This window comes from Tachyglossus aculeatus, chromosome 11 (genome assembly GCF_015852505.1).
Source record: "Tachyglossus aculeatus isolate mTacAcu1 chromosome 11, mTacAcu1.pri, whole genome shotgun sequence".
NCBI classification, from domain to species: domain Eukaryota; kingdom Metazoa; phylum Chordata; class Mammalia; order Monotremata; family Tachyglossidae; genus Tachyglossus; species Tachyglossus aculeatus.
In genome coordinates, this window is record NC_052076.1 from 23,165,606 (window position 1) to 23,192,591 (window position 26,986).

Below are 26,986 nucleotides of genomic sequence, written 5' to 3' on the forward strand. Positions count from 1 at the left end.
CCACTCCCTTCTGTGTCACCCTGACTTGCTCCCTTTATTCACCTCCCATTCCAGCCCCAGAACACTAATGAACATAGCTATAATTTATTTATATTAATGTCTGTCTCCCCCTTTAGACTGTAAATTCATTGTGGGCAGGGAATGTGTCTCTTTAATGATATATTGTACTCTCCTAAGTGCTTGGTACAGTGTTCTGCCCACAGTAAGTGCTCAATAAATGTGATTGAATGAATGAATGAATTTGGAAATCATCTGCATAGCGATAGAAGTTGAAACCGTGGGAGTGAATGAGTTCTCCAAAGGAGTGGGTGCAGATTGGATAATAGAAGGGGACCAAACACTGAACCGTAAGGGACTCCCACTGTCAGAGGATGGGACGCAGAGGAGGAGCTCACAAAGAAAACTGAGAAGGAGCAGTCAGTGGGATAGGTGGAGAGCTAGGATGGGATATTGTTGGTGAAGCCAGGGTTGGATAATGTTTCCAGGAGGAGGAGGTGGTCTCAGTGCCAGAGGCCACTGAGAGGTAGAGGAGGATTAAGATGAAGTAGAAGCCGTGGGATTTGGCAAGACAGAGATCACCGGTGACCTTTGAGAGGGGAGTTTCCGTTAAGTGAAGGGGTTGTAAGCCGGATTGGAGGAGGTCAAGGAGAAAATTAGAGAAGAGGAAGTGGAGGCTGCGTGTGTAAACAGCTCTCTCAAGAAGTTTGGAGAGGACTGATGGGAAAGATATGGACAATAACTGGAGGGAGCCGTGGGGGTCAAGGGAGAGTTTTTTTTTAAGATAGGGGAAACCAGAGCATGTTTGAAAGGAGTGGGGAAGAAGCCACTAGAAAGTAGACGGTTGAAGATGGCAGTGAAGGAGAGAAGAAGGGAGGGGACAAGTGTCTGATAAAGTGTGAAGGGATGGAGTTGGAGTTGCATGGAGGGGGTGGGTTTTGAGAGGCAGTGGTCTACTCTTGAGATACTGCTGGGAAAGATGGAGGAGTAGAAGAGGGTGCAGAAGGAGGGACTGGAGAGGAATGGGAGAATTTAGGGAGCTCATGCCTGCTGTGTGACTCTGGGCAAGTCACTTCACTTCTCTATGCCTCAGTTACCTCATCTGTAAAGTGGGGATTAAGACCGTGAAGCCCCATGTGGGACAGGGGCTGTGTCCAACCTGATTGGATTGTATCCACCCCAACGCTCAGTACAGTGCTTGGCACATAGTAAGCGCTTAACAAATACCACAATTATTAAATACCATTAAAACTAAGAAAAAAACCGTGCCGGGTGCCCGCAGCCTCCTGTTTCCGCTGCCTGGTGGACGTGGTGCCCGTGAAGAACGAGGACGGAGCCGTCATCATGTTCATCCTCAACTTCGAGGATCTGGCCCAGCTCCTCGCCAAGCCTAGCAACCGCACTCTGTCCCGGAGCCTGTTGATGCCAAGCTTCCTGAGATCCGGTGGGAAGCCTGGGGCCCTGGAAAGTTGGGGGAGGGCTCTACCCCCATGCTGGGAAACCCAGTTGGGAAGGGATCCATCGCCCTGAGACCACTGCACGCATGCTTCCTCTAGTCTCAGACCCCCTTGCCCCCTCTCCATCCCCAACCCCACCCAACTGCCTCCCCTCAGGGAGGACGGAAGCCCCCCCGTGACGGGGCCTATCCTTTCACAAGGCTCCCAGGGCAAGGTGGGCGGACAGGCCTTGGGGCCGGACGCCCACTCGGTCAAATACCGCACCATCAGCCAGATCCCCCAGTTCACGCTCAACTTCGTCGAGTTCAACCTGGAGAAGCACCGCTCGGGCTCCACCGCGGAGATCGAGATCATCGCCCCTCACAAAGTCGTGGAGCGCACGCAGAACGTCACGGAGAAGGTCACCCAGGTACCCGGAGAGGGCGGAGGGAAGGAGTGGGGGACGGACCCCGGAGAGGGAGGAGGGCTGCAGGACCCTACTCAAGGAGGAAAGGCCGGGCCCTGCGGGGCTTCCTCCAGCCTTCACCTTCCCAGGCAAGGCAGCTCGCTAGACCAGAAGTCCCTTGAGGACAGGATCACGTCCACTAACTCTGTTGGACTCTCCCAAGTGCTTAGTACAATGCTCAGGACAAAGTAAGCATCCCGTAAATATCCCCGATTGATTAGTTACGAATTCCTTGATGACAGGGATCCCTTTTACTAACTTCTATTGGACTCTCCAGAGTTCTTAGTGCAGTGCTCTACATATAACTTGTACTTCCCAAGCGCTTAGTACAGTGCTCTGCACTGTATATATGTATATATGTTTGTACATATTTATTACTCTATTTATTTATTTATTTAATTTATTTTATTTGTACATATCTATTCTATTTATTTTATTTTGTTAGTATGTTTGGTTTTGTTCTCTGCCTCCCCCTTTTAGACTGTGAGCCCACTGTTGGGTAGGGACTGTCTCTATATGTTGCCAATTTGTACTTCCCAAGCGCTTAGTACAGTGCTCTGCACATAGTAAGCGCTCAATAAATACGATTGATGATGATGATGAAGTAAGCACTCAATACGATTGATTGATTGATTGGTGAGACATTAACTGACCGATTGATTGCGAGTTCCTTAAAAGCAGGGAGCACGTCTACTAACTTCTAGTGGACTCTCCGGAGTGCTTAGTACAGTTCTCTGCACGTAATAGACGTTCCCCGATGGATTGATTGACTGCAAGTTCCTCAAAGGCAGGAAATGGCTGCTGGATATTAGGGGAGGTTATAGAGTGTTGGTTCTAATACTGGCTCCTGGCTCTGACGCTTGTTTCATCTTGAGCAAGTCACTTAACTTTTCTGTGCCTCAGTTTCCTCAACTGTAAATAAGGATCCAATTCCTTCTCCGACCTACTTAGACTGTGAGCTCTTATGGGCTAAAGGCTGCATCCAGCGCAATTATCTTGACTCTACCCCAGCGCTCGGCACAAAGTAAGCCCTTAAGAGACATGCCAGTTATTATTATCGGTGTGTACTCTGATGGGGCTCTGATTGGGTTTGGACTGAGCTGGGCATCATCATCATCATCAATCGTATTTATTGAGCGCTTACTGTGTGCAGAGCACTGTACTAAGCGCTTGGGAAGGACAAGTTGGCAACCTATAGAGACAGTCCCTACCCAACGGTGGGCAGAGGCTGGGAAACAGAGAGAGCTGTCGGGGAGCTGCGGGGGAGCTGCTCCTATCTGGGACTGAGGCTGGGCCCAGCTGGGATCTCAGTGGAAAAGCCATTCAATCAATCAATCAATCAATCAATCGTATTTATTGAGCGCTTACTATGTGCAGAGCACTGTACTAAGCGCTTGGGAAGTCCAAATTGGCAACACATAGAGACAGTCCCTACCCAACAGTGGGCTCCCAGTCTAAAAGGGGGAGACAGAGAACAGAACCAAACATACCAACAAAATAAAATAAATAGGATAGAAATGTACAAGTAAAATAAATAAATAAATAAATAAATAAATAGAGTAATAAATCCCCGGCTTGGGATCCAATCTCCTCTCCTCCTTGCTTGGATCCCTGCTCAAAGAGACTCCCTGCAGACCTTGGGGGGCCCGGCCAGCCTAGCAGAGTGGGGGCTGCCCTCGGGGGCCACGGGGCCCAGTGGGCACAGCTCCTCGCTCACGCGGGCATCACGTATGCCGACGGCCAGCAGGTTGCTAGGCAGCGGGGCTGCCTCTCCATGGGTCCAGCAGCCGGTCGATGGTGGGTCGTTAGCTGGGGCGGAGGGGATGGGCTGGATCTGGACAAGTCGTTTCTCCAGGCGGCAGCAGCGGCTTTTCCTCCACCGCCTCTGGCTCTCGGCCTTTGGCCAGCCAGGCAGCAGCACCAGGTCTGGAAAAGGTCAATTTTAGCTCCCAGACTGGTGCTACTCTGGCCTGAGACCCCCGTGTCCTCCCCGCTTCATGCCCTGTCCCCACTCCCCTTCATCCAGCTGAATGGGGCATAAATACGATTGATGATGATGATGATTGAATGGGGCAGGGATCTGCTTGTAGAAACCCCCCACCTCCACCCCTTAGTTGTAGCCCAGAAGAGCTTGGGGGCTGCTTCTGCTCAGAAAAGGAGATTTAAGTGAGCAGAAAAGAGCAGTTCTGAAGTGAGAGGAACATACAGGAGATCTATTCTATTTATTTTATTTTGTTATTTTGTTTTATTTTGTTATTTTGTTAGTTGTTTGTTAGTATGTTTGGTTTTGTTCTCTGTCTCCCCCTTTTAGACTGTGAGCCCACTGGTGGGTAGGGACTGTCTCTATATGTTGCCAATTTGTACTTCCCAAGCGCTTAGTACAGTGCTCTGCACACAGTAGGCGCTCAATAAATACGATTGATGATGATGATGATGATGATGAAAGAGCACAGGCTTTGGAGTCCGAGGTCATGGGTTCTAATCCCAGCTCCGCCAGTTGTCAGCTGTGTGACTTTGGGCAAGTCACTTAACTTCTCTGTACCTCAGTTCCCTCATCTGTAAAATGGGGATTAAGACTGTGAGCCCCACATGTGACAACCTGATCACCTTGTATCCCCCTAGAGCTTAGAACAGTGCTTTGCACATAGTAAGCACTTAACAAATACTATCATCATCATCATCATCATCAACGATAGGAATCGCTTGAGGAGAGATGCCCCAGCCTCATTCTTTCCCTCTGCCCCTGGGGCTCAGATTCAATCAATCAATCAATCAATCAATGGTATTTATTGACCACTTACTATGTACAGAATACTGTAATAATAATAATAATAACGGCATTTGTTAAGCGCTTACTATGTGCCAAGCACTGTTCTAAGCGCTGGGGTAGATACAAAGGAATCAGGTTGTCCCACATGGGGCTCATAGTCTTAATCTCCATTTTACAGATGAGGGAACTGAGGCCCAGAGAAGTTAAGTGACTGGCCCAAGGTCACACAGCAGACAAGTGGCGGAGCCGGGATTTGAACCCATGACCTCTGACTCCAAAGCCTGTGCTCTTTCCACTGAGCCACGCTGCTGTACTAAGTGCTTGGAAGAGTACAGTCCATTAGCAGACACATTTCCTGCCCATGATGAGCTTACAATCTTGACAGGGGGCAGGGGGAGACAGACAAGCAGCATGACAACATGGATAAAGCATGAGCTTGGGAGTCAGAAGGTCATGGGTTCTAATCCCAGTTCTACCACTTGTCTGCTGTGTGACCTTAGGCAAGTCACTTCACTTCTCTGGGCCTCAGTTGCCTCATCTGTAAAATGGGGATTAAGAGTGTGAGCCCCACATGGGACGGGGATTTTGTCCAACCCAATTTGCTTGTATCCACCCCAGCGCTTAGTACAGTGCCTGGCACATAGTAAGTGCTTAAGAAATAGAATAATAATCATCATCATTATTATTATATTTATGTGAATAAATAATTTATAATCTACAGTACACAGGTACTGTGGAGTTGGGAGTGGGGTGAATATCAAATGTCCAATCCCAATAATAACAATGTTATGTATTAAGTGCTTACTATGCACCAAGCACTGTGCTAAGCACTGGGGGAGCTGCAAGTTCATCAGCTCTACTCCAGTCCCTGTCCCAGACAGGGCTCACAGTCTAAGAGGGAGAGTGAACAGAGAGCTGATCCCCATTTCACAGATGAGGACACTGAGGTCCAGGGAGGTGCAATGACTTGTCCAAGGTCACACAGCAGGCCAGTGGCAGGGCCGGAATTAGAACCCGGGTCCCCTGACTCCCGGACCTGGACCGTTTCCACTGAGGCACCCTGTCCCGGGTCCTAGGGGCAGCTAAGAGCATCTTTCTGCTCTGAGGGGCAGAGATGCCAGTCAGGGTTTCATGGCTAAAGAGCTGAGGTCACAAACAGAATAATAATAATAATAATAATAATAATAATAATAATAATGTTGGCATTTATTAAGCGCTTACTATGTGCCTAGCACTGTTCTAAGCGCTGGGGTAGATACAAGGTAATTAGGTTGTCCCACGTGGGGCTCCCAGTCTTCATCCCCATTTTACAGAGGAAGGAACTGAGGCCCAGAGAAGTAAAGCGACTTGCCCAAAGTCGCACAGCTGACAAGTGGCGGAGTCGGCATTTGAACCCATGACCTCTGACTCCAAAGCCCGGGCTCTTTCCACTGAGCCACACTGCTTCCCCAAACAGAAGTGAAGCAGTGTTGCCTAGTAGATAGAGCCCGGGCCTCGGAGTCAGAAGGACCTGAGTTCTAATCTCTGGCCCCCCACGTGACTGTTGTGTGGCCTTGGACAAGTCACTTCACTTCTCTGGGCCTCTGCTATCTCATCTGTAAAATGGGGATTAAGACTGTGAGCCCCATGTGGGCCACACATGTGGGCTTTGTCCAACCTGATTAGTTTGTATCTACCCCAGTGCTTACTACAGTGCCTGGCACATAGTAAATGCTTCACAGATACCATAAAAAAAATAAGAAACATTTTGAACATAGTATCTTACCTGGAGGTCGAGGGCAGGGAGTGAGTGGCCTCATCCCTGACTGACTGCAAACCATCCAATTATTACTCCATTTATTTTACTTGTACATATTTACTATCCTATTTATTTTGTAAATGATATGCATCTAGCTTCACATCTATTTATTCTGATGACTTGACACCCGTCCCCATGTTTTGTTTTGTTGTCCGTCTCCCCCTTCTAGACTGTGAGCCCGTTGTTGGGTAGGGACCGTCTCTATATGTTGCCAACTTGTACTTCCCAAGCGCTTAGTCCAGTGCCCTGCACACAGTAAGCGCTCAATAAATACGATTGATGATGATGTGAGCCCGTTGTTGGGTAGGGACCGTCTCTGTATGTTGCCAACTTGTACTTCCCGAGCGCTTAGTCCAGTGCCCTGCACACAGTAAGCGCTCAATAAATACGATTGATGATGATGTGAGCCCGTTGTTGGGTAGGGACCGTCTCTATATGTTGCCAACTTGTACTTCCCAAGCGCTTAGTCCAGTGTCCTGCACACAGTAAGCGCTCAATAAATACGATTGATGATGATGTGAGCCCATTGTTGGGTAGGGACCGTCTCTATATGTTGCCAACTTGTACTTCCCAAGCTGTTAGTCCAGTGCTCTGCACACAGTAAGCACTCAATAAATACGATTGAATGAATGAATGAATGAATGAATGAATGAATGAATCCAAGCCCGGAGCAATCAATCAATCAATCAATCAATCAATCGTATTTATTGAGCGCTTACTCTGTGCAGAGCACTGTACTAAGCGCTTGGGAAGTACAAATTGGCAACACATAGAGACAGTCCCTACCCAACAGTGGGCTCACAGTCTAAAAGGGGGGAGACAGAGAACAGAACCAAACATACCAACAAAATAAAATAAATAGGCTAGGAATGTACAAGTAAAATAAATAAATAAATAAATAAATAAATAGAGTAATAAATATGTACAACCATATATACATATATACAGGTGCGGAGCAGCCCGCACGGCTCTGTCCGGGAACAGGAATCTCCCTTCTTTCCCTCTCCAAAGGCAACGTCTTTCCCTTCCCCTGGGTTCCTGTGCTCTTTGTCCTCCCCATCTCTCATCGTCCCACCCTTCCCTTCCCTCTGCTGCTCCCTTCCACCTCTCCTACCCCCTCCTTCCCTCTCCTGCCCCTTCCCTCCTCCCTTCTCCTGCCCCCTCCTTCCATCCCTCCGTCCCTGGGTCCCCCTCTCCCCCGATGCCCGCTCTGTCCAACTCCGCTGACCTTCCACAACCCAGAGAATGAGCCTGAAACCCAAGCTGAAGCATATGTAAGCCCAATTGAGCACTGCTGGACGCCCTGCCCTCCTTTCCCAGTTGCCCCCTTCCTCTCCCACCCCACGGGGCCATGGGGTGGAGGCCTGGACTGCTCTACGGGCACTGGCTTCCCGCACGATTTCTGCTTCTCCCTGGGCTCCTCTCTGACCCAATTTCTACCTCCACCTCCTTGACGCTCCTAGCTTCCCGTTCCTTGCCCCTGGGCCCCCACCCTGGAAGCAGTAGGAATGGGGGGAAGGGTTTATTGTGAGTGAATAAACCCTTGTTTATTGTGAGTGAATATAATAATAATAATAATAATAATAATAATGGCATTTATTAAGCGCTTACTATGTGCAAAGCACTGTTCTAAGCGCTGGGAGGATACAAGGTGATGAGGTTGTCCCACGTGGGGCTCACAGTCTTCATCCCCCTTTTACAGATGAGGGAACTGAGGCGCAGAGAAGTTAAGTGACTTACCCAAAGTCACACAGCTGACAAGTGGTGGAGCCGGGATTTGAACCCATGACCTCTGACTCCAAAGCCCGGGCTCTTTCCCACTAAGCCACGCTGCTTCTCTAATTTTAATATTAGAATTTTAATTTTCATTTCTTTTGGCATTCCGTAAGTTTCAACCAGCATCGCTGCTCTAGAATCAGGAAAAGCATGAAGCATTTTTAGAAATGGAAGTGCTTTGATTCGAAAACAGATTTATCACGGGTGAATAGTTATTTGGGCAGAATAGGACACTTTGTATGGAAAATCAGTGTGAAGGTACCATCCCTTGGTTATACATTTTTGCTGTTTGGCCCTTTATTGGGATAAATCTGTCAATTGGCCTTGGGGACTGGCATCTGTGGAGGAAGATTTGACTGCCCTATTTCATTTGTGTAACTTGTAGGGTCTTCACCACCCTCAGAGTATGATCCTGATGATTGAATGGTTGAACCTTAGACTGTGAGCCCACTGTTGGGTAGGGACTGTCTCTATATGTTGCCAACTTGTACTTCCCAAGCGCTTATTACAGTGCTCTGCACACAGTAAGCGCTCAATAAATATGATTGATTGATTATTGCCCACTGTGTTTTTCCCACCAAACCCAGATTGGGGTTGAGGCTCCTTGCCCCGGACCCAGGGAGGGGGGCAGAGGTGGCGGAATGGGTGGGATTGGCATACCAGCTGCCCATTTGGGAGGCTCTGCTCTGAGAACCCCAGGTTGAAGGGAGGTCAAGGTCAGAGGGGGTGCAAGTAGAAGGCCCAGGCCCATCCCCACTGCCCAGGTCAGATCCCTCCCTCTCTTTCCTCTGCCCTGCCCTCCATTCATTCATTCAATCGTATTTATTGAGCGCTTACTGTGTGCAGACCACTGTACTAACTGCTTGGGAAGTACAGGTTGGCAACATATAGAGATGGTCCCCACCCAACAATGGGCTCACAGTCTAGAAGGGGGAGACAGGCAACAAAACAAAACATGTGGACATCAGAATAAGTAGAAGTAAAACTAGATGCGCATCATTAACAAAATAAATAGAATCAATCAATCAATCAGTCGTATTTATTGAGCGCTTACTGTGTGCAGAGAACTGTACTAAGCGCTTGGGAAGTACAAGTTGGCAACATCTAGAGACAGTCCCTACCCAACAGTGGGCTCACAGTCTAAAAGGGGGAGACAGAGAACAATACCAAGCATACTAACAAAATAAAATAAATAGAATAGATAAGTACAAGTAAAATAAATAAATAAATAGGGTAATAAATCTCTACAAACATATATACATATATACAGGTGCTGTGGGGAAGGGAAGGAGGTAAGATGGGGGGATGGAGGGGGGACGAGAATAGTAAATATGTACAAGATAATGGCATTTCTTAAGCACTTACTATCTGCAAAGCACTGTTCTAAGTGCTGGGGAGGTTCCAAGGTGATCAGGTTGTCCCACGGGGGGCTCACAGGCTTAATCCCCATTTTACAGATGAGTGAACTGAGGCACAGAGAAGCGAAGGGACTTGCCCAAAGTCACGCAGCTGACAAGCGGGGGAGCCGGGATTCGAACCCATGACCTCTGACTCCAAAGCCCATGCTCTTTCCACTGAGCCACGCTGCTCTGTGGCCTGGGTGGTGCCGCCCTCCCTGCCGGGCTCTACCCCCTCTGCTCTCTCTTGCTCCCTGCCAACCCCTGCCAAACAGCAAACTGCCCAGAAATGCTGGTTTCACCCCACACAGCCTCCCTGAAGGGGTGACGTTTTTGAGTGGGAAAGCAGAGGAGATCTGGGATAGTACAGTGCTCTGCACATAGTAAGCGCTCAATAAATACGATTGATTGATAGGGGTCCGCGCCCCTGGGCTGTGGCCCTGGCCCAGTCCTGCTGAGGGTCTTTTAGGTTAGGGAGGGTGGGGAAGAGGGCAAAGGGGGGCAGCTGGAGGCTCGAGGGGCTCTGCAGGAGGGGGCACCTCTCTCTAACCACACACACACACACACACACGTACACACACCTCACACATCACACCCCTTGTTTTCCTCCTTCCTGGGGCTCCCTGTTCTTAGCCCCTCTTGGGGTGTCTAGTCCCTTGGCCTGGACAGCAGGGTCTGAGGAGCTTTTAGACTGTGAGCCCACTGTTGGGTAGGGACCGTCTCTATATGTTGCCAATTTGGACTTCCCAAGCGCTTAGTACAGTGCTCTGCACATAGTAAGCGCTCAATAAATACGATTGAGGATGAAAGTGAGAGTGAGAGCGAAAGGGAGAATGAGAGAGCAATTAGATGGGGAGTGACCGAGTGATGGAGTGAGTGTGATTTTTCAGTGCTCGGGGACATCCCGAGCCCCACTGTGAGCCCCACGTGGGTCAACCTGATCATCTTGTATCCCCCCAGCACTTAGAACAGTGCTTTGCACATAGTAAGTGCTTAACAAGTACCATTATTATTATTATTATTATTATCTCTCTTCCTCTTCCCCTGACCTGAGCCCCATCGATTGGCTGTTAGTTCCTCTCCGCTGGGCTCACGGGGAGCTGCTCAGGCCTGGCCCGTGAGAGAGAAAAAGAAGGAGAGAGAAAGAGAGAGAATGCACACATGAGTGTGAGCCTAGCTGTGCCTAAATTCAATAGTATTTATTGAGCGCTGACTGTGTGCAAAGCACTGTACTAAGTGTTTAGAAGAGTACGATATAACGATAAACAGACACATTCGCTGCCCACAACGAGCTCACAGTCCAGAGCAGGAGACAGACATTAATATGCGTACATACATAAATAAATAGCTGATAATAATGGCATTTATTAAGCACTTACTATGTGCCAAGCACTGTTCTAAGCCCTGGGGAGGTTACAAGGTGACCAGGTTGTCCCACAGGGGGCTCACAGTCTTAATCCCCATTTTACAGATGAGGTAACTGAGTCCCAGAGAAGTGAAGCGACTTGCCCAAAGTCACACAGCTGACAATTGACGGAGTTGGGATTTGAACCCATGACCTCTGACTCCAAAGCCCGGCCTCTTTTCCTCTGAGCCTCGCTGCTTCTCTAATAACAATAACAATAATAATAACAATAGTAATAATGGTTCCTGTTAGGCGCTTACTATGTGCTAAGCACTGTTCTAAGTGCTGGGGTAGATACAAGTTAAGCACAGTGGGCACAGTCCCTATCCCAGATGGGGCTCACACTCTTAATCCCCATTTTCCAGATGAGTTAACTGATGCCCAGAGAAGCAAAGTGACTTGCCCAAGGTCACACAGCAGACATGTGGCAGAGGGGGGATTAGAACCCATGTCCTTCTGATTCCCACGCCCATGCTCTGTTCATTAAGCCACACTGCTTCTATACATACATACCAACTGTCAGCTGTGTGACTTTGGGCAAGTCACTTAACTTCTCCGGGCCTCAGTTCCCTCATCTGTAAAATGGGGATTAAGACGGTGAGCCCCACGTGGGACAACCTGATCACCTAGTAACCTCCCCAGCACTTAGAATAGTGCCTTGCAGATAGTAAGCGCTTAGTAAATGCCATTATTATTATTATTAAGTGCTGTGAGGCTGAGACAGGGGATGAATGAAGGTGTCGCAGAAGGGAGTGTGAGAGGAGGAGAGGAGGGCTTAGTCAGCAGAGATGGGAAAGCTTCTTGGAGGAGATCTCTCCCCTTTCAGACTGTAAGCTCAGCTTGCTGTGTGCCGAGCACTGTACTAAGCACCAGATGGGGGTCACTGAGGCACAGAGAAGTGGAGTGACTTGCCCAAAGTCACACAGCTGATAAGCGGCCCCTCCCCATCCCCCCCGCCTTACCTCCTTCCCCTCCCCACAGCACCTATGTATATGTATATATGTTTGTACAGATTTATTACTCTATTTATTTATTTATTTTATTATTTTATGTTTAATTTTTATTACTTATTTATTTTATTTATTATTTTATTTATTTGTACATATTTATTCTACTTATTTTATTTTGTTAGTATGTTTTGTTTTGTTCTCTGTCTCCCCCTTCTAGACTGTGAGCCCACTGTCGGGTATGTTGCCAACTTGTCCAGATGAGGGAACTGAGGCACAGAGAAGTTAAGTGGCTTGCCCAAAGTCACACAGCTGACAAGTGGCAGAGCCGGGATTAGAACCCATGACCTCTGACTCCCAAGCCCACGCTTCTTCCACTGGGCCACGCTGCTTCGCGCCGCTCTCTGAAGGGAGGAAGAGAGCTAGTTTGGCAGATGTGTGGAGGGAGGGCATTCCAGGCCAGAGGAAGGACGTGGGCCGGGGGTCGATGGCGGGACGGGCGAGAACGAGGTACGGTGAGGTGGTTAGCAGCGGCAGAGGAGCGGAGGGTGCGGGTGGGCTGGAGAAGGACTGAAGGGAGGTGAGGTAGGAGGGGGCGAGGGGATGGACAGCCTTGAAGCCCAGGGTGAGGAGTTTTTGCTTGATTTGAAGGTTGACATGCAGCCATTGGAGATTTTTGAGGAGGGGAGTGACATGCCCAGAGCGTTTCTGTACAAAGATAATCCGGGCAGCAGAGTGAAGTATAGACTGAAGTGCGGAGAGACAGGAGGATGGGAGATCAGAGAGGAGGCTGCAGTAATCCAGTCGGGACAGTACGAGAGATTGAACCAGCAAAGTAGCGGTTTCAATGGAGAGGAAAGGGCGGATCTTGGCGATTTTGTGGAGGTGAGACCGGCAGGTTTTGGTGACGGATTGGATGTGTGGGGTGAACGAGAGAGCGAAGTCGAGGATGACACCAAGTTTGCGGGCTTGTGAGACGGGAAGGATGGTAGTGCCGTCCACAGAGATGGGAAAGTCAGGGAGAGGACAGGGTTTGGGAGGGAAGACAAGGAGTTCGGTCTTGGACATGTTGAGTTTTAGATGGCGGGCAGACATCCAGATGGAGATGTCCTGAAGGCAGGAGGAGATACGAGCCTGGAGGGAGGGAGAGAGAACAGGGGTGGAGATGTAGATTTGGGTGTCATCAGCGTAGAGATGATAGTTGAAGCCGTGGGAGCGAATGAGTTCACCAAGGGAGTGAATATAGATGGAGACCAGAAGGGGACCAAGAACTGACCCTTGAGGAACCCCTACAGTAAGGGGATGGGAGGGGGAGGAGGAGCCCGCGAAGGAGACTGAGGATGAACGGCCAGTGAGATAAGTGGAGAACCAGGAGAGGAGGGACAAGGAAGGTCTCCCCTAAGTGTTTGTAGCTAGAAACGTTACACCTCTGAGGTGAGGGACCAGAATCTGTTGGTCAGAAGACCCGGAAGGGTCAGTCACAAGGGCACGGAGGCAGCACAGATATTTAGCAGTCTGGAGGGCAGAGACGGGGCAGCTGGACCAGATAAATTTTTCAGGTAGGAGGAAACTGGAGCCAATGAGTTGGAAGGACAGAGAGAAGAGCCGTGGAGAGGGAGGGAGTCAGAGGTTTGGCAGAGACTTATTCATTCAAAGGGCAGAGACCTGTCATCCAGAGAAATGGAAATAGGCCTAAAACTCAACCCCTCCCTTCCTAATCCCTTTTCACTCTCCAACCGACCTTCTCTCTCCAGTCCCTAACCCCTGCCTCAGTAACCTAGTCTCCCAACTGTCTTTCATAAACTGTCTCCTCACTCTCCCCCATAAATCCCTCTCCCCTCTCTCCCTCACAAACCATCTCCCCACTCTCCTGCACAAACCTGTCTCCCTACTCTTCCTCACAACTCTTCTACCCTCTCTCCCTCACAAATCCCTCTCCCCTTCACGAACCATCTCCCCAATCTCCCACACAAATCTGTCTCCCTACTGTTCCTCACAACTCTTCTACCCTCTCTCTCCCCCTCTCACAAGCCCTTCTCCCCCTCCCTCACGAACCACCTCCCTACTCTCTCTCATCCCACCCATCTCCCTACTGCCCCTCACAACCCTTGTCCCCTCCCTCTCTGTCATAAACTGTCTCCCCACTCTCCCTCACAAACCATCTCCCCATGCTCCTTCACAAACTTTTCTCTCTTCTCTCTCCCTCATAAACCTAATTCCATCATTCGCCCTGTCTCCCCACTCTCCCTCACAAACTCTTCTCCCCTCTCTATCCATTGCAGTGACTCCTCAATCTCCCTCACAAACCAATTCCCCATTCTCCATCGCCAACCAGCTCCCCATTCTCCCTCCGAAGTCTTCTCTGTCTCCTTCACAAACTCTTCTTCCTTCTACCCTTATAAACCCCTCTCCCCTCCCCTACCCATCTCCTCTTCACCACCCCATTTTCATAATCTCCCTCTCATACTCTGCCTCTTTAAACTCTCCCCACCCCAGGCCCCATTCCCTCCCACCCTTTTCCCTCCCCCAAGCTCCCACCCCAGACTGCTCCCGCCCTCTCCACCCGAGTGCTCTGCACACAGTAAGCGCTCAATAAATACGATTGATCGATTCCACCCGGCGCTCAGGTCCTGTCTCTGGGGGCCGACGTCCTGCCCGAGTACAAGCTGCAGGCCCCCCGCATCCACCGCTGGACCATCCTGCACTACAGCCCCTTCAAGGCCGTGTGGGATTGGCTCATCCTCCTGCTGGTCATCTACACGGCCGTCTTCACGCCCTACTCGGCCGCCTTCCTGCTGAACGACCAGGAGGAGTCACGGCGCAGGGACTGTAGCTACGCCTGCAACCCTCTGACGGTGGTGGACCTGATCGTGGACATCATGTTCATCGTGGACATCGTCATCAACTTCCGCACCACCTACGTCAACACCAACGACGAGGTGGTCAGCCACCCGGCCAAGATCGCCGTGCATTACTTCAAAGGCTGGTTCCTCATCGACTTGGTGGCCGCCATTCCCTTTGACCTGCTCATCTTCCGCACGGGCTCGGACGAGGTGAACCCTGGGCCCTCGGGACAACAGGGGATCCCGACCCCAAAGTCATCCTCCATCATCATCATCATCATATTTGTTAAGTGCTTGTTATTAAGTGCTTAATAACTAAAGAAGCAGCGTGGCTCAGTGGAAAGAACCCAGGCTTTGGAGTCAGAGGTCATGGGTTCAAATCCCGGCTCTGCCGCTTGTCAGCTGTGTGACTTTGGGCAAGTCACTTCACTTTTCTGGGCTTCTGTTACCTCATCTGTAAAATGGGGATTAAGACCCTGAGCCCCCCCCGTGGGACAACCTGATCACGTTGTAACCTCTTTGCACATAGTAAGCGCTTACTAAATGCTATCATTATTATTATTATTATTATTATTATTATTATTATTATAAGTGGCAGAGCTGGGATTAGAATCCGCGACCTCTGACTCCCAAGCCCGTGCTTTTGGTGCTTGCTACGTGACAGGCACTGTTCCGAGCACTGGGGTAATAATAATAATAGCATTTATTAAGCGCTTCCTATGTGCAAAGCACTGTTCTAAGCGCTGGGGAGGTTACAAGGTAATCAGGTTGTCCCACGTGGGGCTCACAGTCCTCATCCCCATTTTACAGATGAGGTAACTGAGGCACAGAGAAGTTAAGTGACTTTAAGTAGATACAAGATATTCGGATTGGACACAGTTAACCGACTTGTCCCACAGCAGGCGAGTGGCAGGGCCGGGACTGGAACTCAAGACCCCTGACCCCCAGGCCTGGGCCTGTGGGAAGACCCCGGGGTAGGTCCCAGCGGGCTGTGGCCAAGGCCGGAATGTCTCCCAGAGTCACCCTGTTCCCACATGGGGCTCAGCCTTAATCCTCAGCCTTTATTTATTTATTTTACCTGTCCATATCTATTCTATTTATTTTATTTTGTTAGTATGTTTGGTTTTGTTCTCTGTCTCCCCCTTTTAGACTGTGAGCCCACTGTTGGGTAGGGACTGTCCTATATGTTGCCAATTTGTACTTCCCAAGCGCTTAGTACAGTGCTCTGCACATAGTAAGCGCTCAATAAATACGATTGATGATGATGATGATGATGGTGATTTCTAAATGCCACATGTAATAATAATAATAATAATGGCATTTATTAAGCGCTTACTATGTGCAAAGCACTGTTCTAAGCGCTGGGGAGGTTACAAGGGGATCAGGTTGTCCCACGGGGGGCTCCCAGTCTTCATCCCCATTTTACAGATGAGGTAACTGAGGCCCAGAGAAGTGAAGTGACTTGCCCAAGGTCACACAGCAGACATGTGGCGGAGCCGGGATTCGAACCCCTGACCTCCGACTCCAAAGGCCCCGGGCTCTTTCCACTGAGCCACGCTGCTTCTCTATAGCTTAGGTCTCCCCCTCGGCTAATTCATGGAGGGCATCATCCTCCCTCCCATCCTTCCGTGGCCCATAGCAAGCCAGAAGAGCAGGCTGCTGGAGGGAAGGGAGAACGGAGAAACAGCGAGGCTTAATCATCATCATCATCATCAATCGTATTTATTGAGCGCTTACTAGTGCAGAGCACTGTACTAAGCGCTTGGGAAGTACAAATTGGCAACATCTAGAGACAGTCCCTACCCAACAGTGGGCTCACAGTCTAAAAGGGGGAGACAGAGAACAAAACCAAACATACTAACAAAATAAAATAAATAGGATAGATATGTACAAGATAAATAAATAAATAAATAAATAAATAAATAGAGTAATAAATATGTACAAACATATATACATATATCCAGGTGCTGTGGGGAAGGGAAGGAGGTAAGATGGGGGGGATGGAGAGGGGGACGAGGGGGAGAGGAAGGAAGGGGCTCAGTCTGGGAAGGCCTCCTGGAGGAGGTGAGCTCTCAGCAGGGCCTTGAAGGGAGGAAGAGAGCGAGCTTGGCGGATGGGCAGAGGGATTGGGGGCATTCCAGGCCCGGGGGATGACGTGGGCCGGGGGTCGATGGCGGGATGGGCGAGAACGAGGTACGGTGAGGAGATTAGCGGCGGAGGAGCGGAGGGTGCGGGCTGCGATGGACAAGGAGAGAAGGAAGGTGAGGTAGGAGGGGGCGAGGGGATGGATGGACAGCCTGGAAGCCCAGGGTGAGGAGTTTCTGCCTGATGTGCAGATTGATTGGGAGCCACTGGAGATTTTGGATAGAGCACTGGCTTGGACGTCAGAGGGACCTGGGTTCTAATCCCAGCTCCGCCACATGTCTGTTGTGTGACCCTCGGCAAGTCACTTCACTTCAGCGTGGCTTAGTAGAAAGAGCCCGGGCTTGGGAGTCAGAGGTCGTGGGTTCTAACCCCGGCTCCGCCAATTGTCAGCTGTGTGACTTTGGGCAAGTCACTTCACTTCTCTAGGCCTCAGTGACCTCATCTGGAAAATGGGGATTAAGGCTGTGAGCCCCAAGTGGGACAACCTGATGACCTGGTATCTACCCCAGCGCTTAGAACAGTTCTTGGCACATAGTAAGCGCTTAACATATGCCAACATTATTATTATTACTTTTTGGGTCTCAGTTACTTCATCTGTAAAATGTGGATTAAGATGGTGAGCCTCACGTGGGACAGGGACTGTGTCCAACCCCGATTAGCTTGTATCTACCCCAGCGCTTAGAAAAGTGCTTGGTACGTTCAAATCATCATCATCATCATCATCAATCGTATTTATTGAGCGCTTACTATGTGCAGAGCACTGTACTAAGCACTTGGGTAGTACAAATTGGCAACATATAGAGACAGTCCCTACCCAACAGTGGGCTTACAGTCTAAAATCCCAACCCCGCCACCTGTCAGCTGTGTGACTTTGGGCAAGTCACTTAACAACAACAATGTTGGCATTTGTTAAGCGCTTACTATGTGCAAAGCACTGTTCTAAGCACTGGGGGGGGATACAAAGTGATCAGGTTGCCCCATGTGGGGTTCACGGTCAATCCCCATTTTACAGATGAGGTAACTGAGGCTCAGAGAAGTGAAGTGACTTGCCCAAGGTCACACAGCAGACATGTGGCATAGTCGGGATTCGAACCCATGACCTCTGACTCCAAAGCCCGTGCTCTTTCCACTGAGCCACGCTGCTTCTCGCTTAACTTCTCTGGGCCTCAGTTACCTCACCTGTAAAATGGGGATTAAAACTGCGAGCCCTCCGTGGGACAACCTGATCACCTTGTAACCTCCCTAGTGCTTAGAACAGTGCTTTGCACATAGTAAGCGCTTAACAAATACCATCATGTTTTTAAAAAAGTACCATTATTACTATTAATGACACCAGGCCTCCCCTCTGCTCTTCCCGTTTCCGAGCAATGGGGCCGGCAATCCACCGGCTAGCCCGGATCCTGTCCCGGAGCCGGCATTCCCCCAGACAGAGGGGTCGGGCTGCCATGCGCCTTGAACCGGGACGGTGGGGGCAGCCGGGCTCTCAGCATAGTCCCCTACCCTAGGGAAGAGGCGCGGCTAGAGAAGCAGCGTGACTCAATAGAAAGAGCACTGGCGTGGGAGTCAGAGGTCATGGGTTCAAATCCCGGCATCGCCAATTGTCAGCTGTGTGACCTTGGGCAAGTCACTTAACTTCTCTGGGCCTCAGTGACCTCATCTGTAAAATGGGGATTAAGGCTGTGAGCCCCACGCGGGACAACCTGATCATCATCAATCGTATTTATTGAGCGCTTACTGTGTGCAGAGCACTGTACTAAGCACTTGGGAAGTCCAAGTTGGCAACATATAGAGGCAGTCCCTACCCAACAGTGGGCTCACAGTCTAAAAGGGGGAGACGGAGAACAAAACCAGACATACTAACAAAGTAAAATAAATAGAATAGATATGTACAAGTAAAATAAATAGAGTAATAAATATGTACAAATCAATCAATCATATTTATTGAGCGCTTACTATGTGCAAAGCACTGTACTAAACGCTTGGGAAGTCCAAATTGGCAACATATAGAGACAGTCCCTACCCAACAGTGGGCTCACAGTCTAAAAGGGGGAGACGGAGAACAAAACCAGACATACTAACAAAATAAAATAAATAGAATAGATATGTACAAGTAAAATAAATAGAGTAATAAATATGTACAAACATATATACAGGATATACCTGATCACCTTGTATCCTCCCCAGCACTTAGAACGGTGCTTGGCACATAGTAAGCGCTTAACAAATTCATTCATTCATTCATTCAATCGTATTTATTGAGCTCTTACCGTGTGCAGAGCACTGTACTAATTGGTAATTACAAGTTGGCAACATATTGGGATGGTCCCGCAACATATAGAGACGGTCCCTATCCAGCTGCGGGCTCACAGTCTAGAAGGGAGGAAATTCCATCATTATTATTGTTATTATTATTACCCCTCAGACCACCACCCTGATCGGGCTACTGAAGACCGCGCGGCTACTGCGGTTGGTGAGGGTGGCCCGAAAGCTGGACCGCTACTCCGAGTACGGGGCGGCCGTGCTCTTCCTGCTCATGTGCACGTTCGCGCTCATCGCCCACTGGCTGGCCTGCATCTGGTACGCCATCGGCAACGTGGAGCGGCCCTACATGGAGCACAAGATCGGCTGGTTGGACAACCTGGGGGACCAGATCGGCAAACGCTACAACGACAGCGACCTCAACTCCGGCCCCTCCATCGAGGACAAGTACGTCACCGCCCTCTACTTCACTTTCAGCAGCCTGACCAGCGTCGGCTTCGGCAACGTGTCGCCCAACACCAACTCCGAGAAGATCTTCTCCATCTGCGTCATGCTCATCGGCTGTGAGTCAGGCCCGGGGGCCCGGCACCCGCTCCGGTCCGGGCCCCGCACTGGGGTTTTGCGCGCTGAGCTGTGGGGACGGGATGGTAATGGACCGGTCCGGCCGTGGGGACAGAATGATAATGGACCGGTCCGGCCATCGAGGCAGATTGTTAGTGGACCAGTCCGACTTGAGGGGCAGGGCACGGTGGTCTGGTCCAACGATGGACGTTGGGCATTCGTGGACCGGTCTGGCCATGGGAGCGGGGTGTTGGTAGATGGATCCAGCCATGAGGAGAGAGTGCTAGTGGACTGGACTGGTCATGAGATCTGGGCACTAATGGACTGGTACAGCCATGGGAGCAGGGTATTAGAAAAACATCATGGCTCAGTGGAAAGAGCCCGCGCTTGGGAGTCAGAGGTCATGGTTTCTAATCCCAGCTCTGCCACTTATCGGCTGTGTGGCTTTGGGCAAATCACTTAAGTTCTCTGGGCCTCAGTTACCTCATCTGTAAAATGGGGATTAAGATGGTGAGCCCCACGTGGGACAACCTGATCTCCTTGTATCCTCCCAGCACTTAGAACAGTGCTTTGCACATAGTAAGCGCTTAATACCATCATTATTAGGGCCATGGCCCGACCATGGGAGCAGGGTATTAGGGAAGTAGACCAGCCACAACATCTGGGCTTCAGTAGATCAGTCCGGCCACAGGAATAGGGCTATAATGGACCAGCCTAGCCACAGTGACAGGACACTAGTGGATCGGACTGGCCACTTAGGGTGGTAATTGACCGGTCTGGCTGGGGAGGGCAAGGTTTTATTGGACCAGCCCGGCCATGGGGGTAGGGCGGTAATGGAGCGGTCCAGCTACAGGGATGGGGCATTAGTGGGCCGGTCCAGCCATGGGAGCAGGATGTTAGTGGACCAGACTGGCCACGTAGGGTTTTAGTGGACCAGTCCAGCCACAGGGATGGGGCATTAGTGTATGGTCCGGCCCTGGGGGAAGGGTGTTAGTTGGATGGTGGGGACGCGGGCAGGAAGAAGAGTGGTTCTGAGCAAACCCAGGGCCCAAGGGGGATGTGGAAAGGCCCAGAGGGCAGGGAGGGCTCCGGCCTGGAATGGAGCCAGTGAGCCCCAGGGACAGAGGGGGTCCAGGCCTCCAATTAATTAATGAATTCAGTTGTATTTACTGAGGGCTTTCTGTGTGCAACGCACTGTACTAAGCACTTGGGAGAGTCCAATGTAGCAATAAATAGACGCATTCCCTGCCCTCAACAAGCTTACGGTTAAGGGACCAAGAGCCTCTGCCTCTCTCCGCCAGCCCTGATGTACGCCAGCATCTTTGGCAACGTGTCGGCCATCATCCAGCGGCTCTACTCAGGCACGGCCCGCTACCACGCCCAGATGCTCAGGGTCAAAGAGTTCATCCGCTTCCACCAGATCGCCAACCCCCTGCGGCAGCGGCTGGAGGACTATTTCCAACACGCCTGGTCTTACACCAACGGCATTGACATGAACGCGGTGAGTGGAGAGGGGAGAGGGGACGGGCCTGGGGGTTCCAGACCCCAGATCCAGTGAGCCAGCTTGGGCCAGAGAGGAGCCGGCAAGGCTCGCTTCCTGGGCCCCCTTGGAAGGGAAGGAGCCCTGATTCATTCATTAATTCAATCGTATTTATTGAGCGCTTACTGTGTGCAGAGCACTGGACTAAGCGCTTGGGAAGTACATGTTGGCAACATATAGAGACAGTCCCGACCCAACAACGGACTCACGGTCTAGAAGGGGGAGACAGACGACAGAGGCCTTCCCAGACTGAGCCCCTTCCTTCCTCTCCCCCTCGTCCCCCTCTCCATCCCCCCCACCTTACCTCCTTCCCTTCCCCACAGCACCTGTATATATGTATATATGTCTGTACAGATTTATTACTCTATTTATTTATTTATTTTACTTGTACATATCTATTCTATTTATTTTATTTTGTTAGTATGTTTGGTTTTGTTCTCTGTCTCCCCCTTTTAGACTGTCAGCCCACTGTTGGGTAGGGACTGTCTCTATCTGTTGCCAATTTGTACTTCCCAAGCGCTTAATACAGTGCTCTGCACATAGTAAGCGCTCAATAAATACGATTGATGATGATGATGATGACAAAACAAAACATGTGGACAGGTGTCAAGTCGTCAGAACCAATAGAATTAAAGCTAAATGCACATCATTAACAAAATCAATAGAATAGCAAATATGTACAAGGAAAATAGAGTAATAAATCTGTACAAACATATATACAAGTGCTGTGGGGAGGGGAAGGAGGTAGGGCGGGGGGATGGGGAGGAGGAGAGGAAAAAGGGGGCTTAGTCTGGGAAGGCCTCCCGGAGGAGGTGAGCTCTCAGTAGGGCTTTGAAGGGAGGAAGAGAGCTAGCTTGGTGGATGTGGGGAGGGAGGGCATTCAGTAGTTGCAGTAGTAGCAGCAGTAGTTGTTGTAGTATTTATTGAACATCCACTGGATGTAGTGCACTGGACTACACCCCATCTTACCTCCTTCCCTTCCCCACAGCACCTGTATATATGTATATATGTTTGTACAGATTTATTTCTCTATTTATTTATTTATTTATTTTACTTGTACATATCTATTCTATTTATTTTATTTTGTTAGTATGTTGGGTTTTGTTCTCTGTCTCCCCCTTTTAGACTGTGAGCCCACTGTTGGGTAGGGACTGTCTCTATATGTTGCCAATTTGTACTTCCCAAGCGCTTAGTCCAGTGCTCTGCACATAGTAAGCGCTCAATAAATACGATTGATGATGATGATGACTAGGCATTTGGTAAGTAGAGGATACAGAAGGGACACATTCCCCGCCCATGAGGAGCTTACACTCTATCTAACAGGGGAGACATGGGCTTAGTTTAAAGAGCGTGGGCTTGGGATTCAGAGGTCATGGATTCTAATCCCGGCTCGGCCACTTATCAGCTGTGTGACTTTGAGCAAGTCACTTAACTTCTCTGTGCCTCAGTTACCTCATCTGTAAAATGGGGATGAAGACTGTGAGCCCCTTGTGGGACGACCTGATTACCTTGTATCTACCCCAGCGCCTAGAACAGTGCTGGGCACATAGTAAGTGCTTAGCAAATATCATCATCATCATCCTCAAAGTATTGACAAATTGAGTAGTTAAGAGTCACAATTGAATAAACTATTGAATCAACACATTTGAAAATTGATGAAGATGTGTAAAATTAGTTCAAGAGAGTGGGACAGTAAATCCAGAAAAGGGTGGTGCGGAAAGGCTAGGATGACAGTCTTTTAGACTGTGAGCCCACTGTTGGGTAGGGACTGTCTCTATATGTTGCCAGTTTGTACTTCCCAAGCGCTTAGTACAGTGCTCTGCACATAGTAAGCGCTCAATAAATACGATTGATGATGATGACAGACTTTCAGGCTTCTAATTAAAATGGATCGAGGCCTAAAATGGGCTCCACCCCCAAGGGGTTGGGGGGCCAGTAAGGGCCCAAACCGGGCCAGTAGGCCAGCAACAGGGGTCACAAGGAGATTCGGCCAACTCGGAGAGGAGCTGGGAGCCCGCGGGTTTGGACTGGGTCTCATCCATTCCAGATCGTGCCTGTCAGTCTTGCTTTTTTCTAGCAATAATAATAATAATTAATAATAATTACGGTATTTGTCAAGCACTTAATATGAGCCAGGCACTGTGCCAGGTTCTGGGGTGGATACAGCAAATCAGGTTGGACACAGTCCCTGTCATCATCATCAATCGTATTTATTGAGCGCTTACTATGTGCAGAGCCCTGTCCCACATGGGGCTCGCAGTCTCAATCCCCGTATTACAGATGCCGTAACTGAAGGACAGAGAAGTGATTTGTCCAAGGCCAAAGAGCAGACTAGAACTCGTGTTTTATTCTGTGAATAAAACTGACTAGATCATACTTAAGGAGGGAGTTGTAGGTTCTGGAGCGGCTCCGCCGCTTGTCAGCTGTGTGACGTTGGGCGAGTCACTTAAACTTCCCTGTGCCTCAGTTACCTCCTCTGAAAAATGGGGGATGAAGACTGTAAGCCCTACGTGGGACAACCTGATTACCTTGTATCTACCCCAGCGCTTAGAACGGTGCTTGATACATAGTAAGTGCTTAACAAATACCGACGTTATCATTATTATTATTCTGGAGAATATCTGGGAACTGGGGGATGAGTCTGACAATTGAAGAGTAAAATTCCCTGGCAGCAGCTCGGGCTGAGATAAAGGCAGAAAAGATAAATTTATTTGGCCTGAGGTTGGCTCTAACAATAACGAATAGTTATACTCATTTGTTGAGCACTCACTATACCAAGCAAGGAGCAGCTTGGCTCAGTGGAAAGAGCCCGGGCTTTGGAGTCAGAGGCCATGGGTTCAAACCCCGGCTCCGCCAATTGTCAGCTGTGTGATTTTGGGCAAGTCACTTAACTTCTCTGTGCCTCAGTTACCTCATCTGTAAAATGGGGATTAAGACTGTGAGCCCCCTGTGGGACAACCTGATCATCATCATCATCATCAATCGTATTTATTGAGCGCTTACTATGTGCAGAGCACTGTACTAAGCGCTTGGGAAGTACAAATTGGCAACATCTAGAGACAGTCCCTACCCAACAGTGGGCTCACAGTCTAAAAGGGGAAGACAGAGAACAAAACCAAACATACTAACAAAATAAAATAAATAGAATAGATATGTACAAGTAAAATAAATAAATAAATAAATACAGTAATAAATATGTACAAACATATATACAGGTGCTGTGGGGAAGGGAAGGAGGTAAGAAGGGGGGTATGGAGAGGGGGACGAGGGGGAGAGGAAGGAAGGGGCTCAGTCTGGGAAGGCCTCCTACATGTCTGTTGTGTGACTTTGGACAAATCACTTCACTTCTCTGGACCTCAGTTCCCTCATCTGTAAAATGGGGACTAAGAGTGTGAGCCCCATGTGGGACAGGAACTGTGTCCAACCAGATTAACTTGTATCTACCCCAGCGCTTAGAACAGTGCTTGGCACATAGTAAGTGCTTAACCAGTAACCATGATTATCATTATTATTATGGGTAGATTGTTTCCAATGGTCAGTTGAGAAAGTGAGCCTTTTTGCACGGTGCTGAACTGTCAATGCTACGTGCTGGGCCCTTGAAAGTTTGTGATGATGGCCAGGGTGAAGGGCCAACAAGAGAACCAAGGAGCAGTGAGGAAGGCAGAAGAAATGCTTAGGGTCCTAAAGCTCACTACGGAGAATTAGTCTAGGTATATATTTTAATAATGGTATATGTTAAGCACTTACTTAACAATGCCAGGCATTGTTCTATGTGAGCGGTAACTGAGGCAGAAAACAAGGAAGGATAAGAAGGTTTGTAACCTCCCCAGCGCTTAGAACAGTGCTCTGCACATAGTAAGCGCTTAATAAATTCCATCGTTAATAAATTCCATCATTAAGCGTTGGGGTAGACACAAGATAATCGGGCCAGATAGAGTCCCTGCCTCACCCGGGGTTCACAGTCTAAGTAGGAGAGAGAGTGGGTATCATATCCCCATTTTATCTATGAGGAAACTGGCGCACAGAGCAATTAAATGACTGGACCAAGGTCACCCAACAGGCAAGTGGCAGAGCCAGGATTAGAAGCCAGGGCCTCTGACCCCCAGGCCATGCCCCTTTAATAATAATAATAATAATGATAGCACTTATTAAGCACTTACTATGTGCAAAGCACTGTTCTAAGCCCTGGGAAGGTGATCAGGTTGTCCCATGGGAGCTCACATTCTTCATCCCCATTTTCCAGATGAGGTCACTGAGGCCCAGAGAAGTGACGTGACTTGCCCAAAGTCACACAGCTGGCAATTGGCGGAGACGGATTAGAACCCACGACCTCTGACTCCAAAGCCCGGGCTCTTGCCACTGAGCCACGCTGCTTTCCACAAGGTCACGCTGTTTTTGTTGTTTTCTAAGCCCTCACTAGGGAACAAAGCCCTGGGCTAAGCGCTGGGGTAGATACGAGTTAAGAGGGTCGGAAAAAGTCCGCCTCCCGTACAGGGCTCCCAAGCTAATCGATGGGGAGCGAAGGAATCCCCATGTTCTTTTAGACTGTGAGCCCACTGTTGGGTAGGGACTGTCTCTATATGTTGCCAATTTGTACTTCCCAAGCGCTTAGTACAGTGCTCTGCACATAGTAAGTGCTCAATAAATACGATTGGTTGATGATGATGATGTTATAGAAGAGTCTCAGAGGGGTTAAGCCACAGAGATGGGGCCGGAACCCTGGTTCCCTGGCTCCCAGCTCCATGCTTGACACCTGTCCACATGTTTGGTTTTGTTGTCTGTCTCCCCCTTCTAGACTGTGAGCCCGTTGTGAGCCCATCTCTATGTGTCGCCAACTTGTACTTCCCAAGCGCTTAGTACAGTGCTCTGCATTCATTCATTCAATCATATTTATTGAGCGCTTACTGTGTGCAGAGCCCTGTACTAAGCGCTTGGGAAGTACAAGTTGGCAACAGATAGAGACGGTCCCGACCCAACAGCGGGCTCACAGTCTAGAAGGGGGAGACAGACAACACAACAAAACATATTAACAAAGCAAAATAAATAGAATAGTAAATATGTACAAGTAAAATAAATAGAGTAATAAATCTGTACAAACCTATGTACAGATTCCTTCCTCTCCCCCTCGTCCCCCTCTCCATCCCCCACTTCTTACCTCCTTCCCTTCCCCACAGCACCTGTATATATGTTTGTACATATTTATTACTCTATTTATTTATTTATTTATTTTACTTGTACCTATCTATTCTATTTATTTTATTTTGTTAGTATGTTTGGCTTTGTTCTCTGTCTTCCCCTTTTAGACTGTGAGCCCACTGTTGGGTAGGGACTGTCTCTATATGTTGCCAACTTGTACTTCCCAAGCGCTTAGTCCAGTGCTCTGCACATAGTAAGCGCTCAATAAATACGATTGATGATGGTGATGATATGTACAGGTGCTGTGGGGAGGGGAAGGAGGTAGGGCCCAGGGGCGTGGAGAGGAAGGAGGGGGCTCAGTCTGAGAAGGCCTCCTGGAGGAGGTGAGCTCTGCACACAGCAAGCGCTCGGTAAATACGATTGAATGAATGAATGAATGGTAATTTCACCACACTATTCGCTGGCCTCCACCTCCACATGTTCTCCTGAAGCTGCTGACCCTGCGGTGCT

General features: G+C 49.3%; 1 protein-coding gene across 1 annotated transcript in view; it reads left to right on the top strand.

Moving 5' to 3' along the window:
• The window catches only part of KCNH6 (potassium voltage-gated channel subfamily H member 6), a 76,013-nt gene that overhangs the window by 36,504 nt on the left and 12,523 nt on the right, over positions 1-26,986 (top strand). Inside the window, exons 3-7 of the mRNA XM_038754448.1 lie at positions 1,280-1,441; positions 1,655-1,863; positions 14,620-15,045; positions 19,403-19,802; positions 21,102-21,301. Coding sequence (XP_038610376.1) covers positions 1,280-1,441; positions 1,655-1,863; positions 14,620-15,045; positions 19,403-19,802; positions 21,102-21,301 — 1,397 coding nt within the window. The remainder of the gene's footprint in view (positions 1-1,279; positions 1,442-1,654; positions 1,864-14,619; positions 15,046-19,402; positions 19,803-21,101; positions 21,302-26,986) is intronic.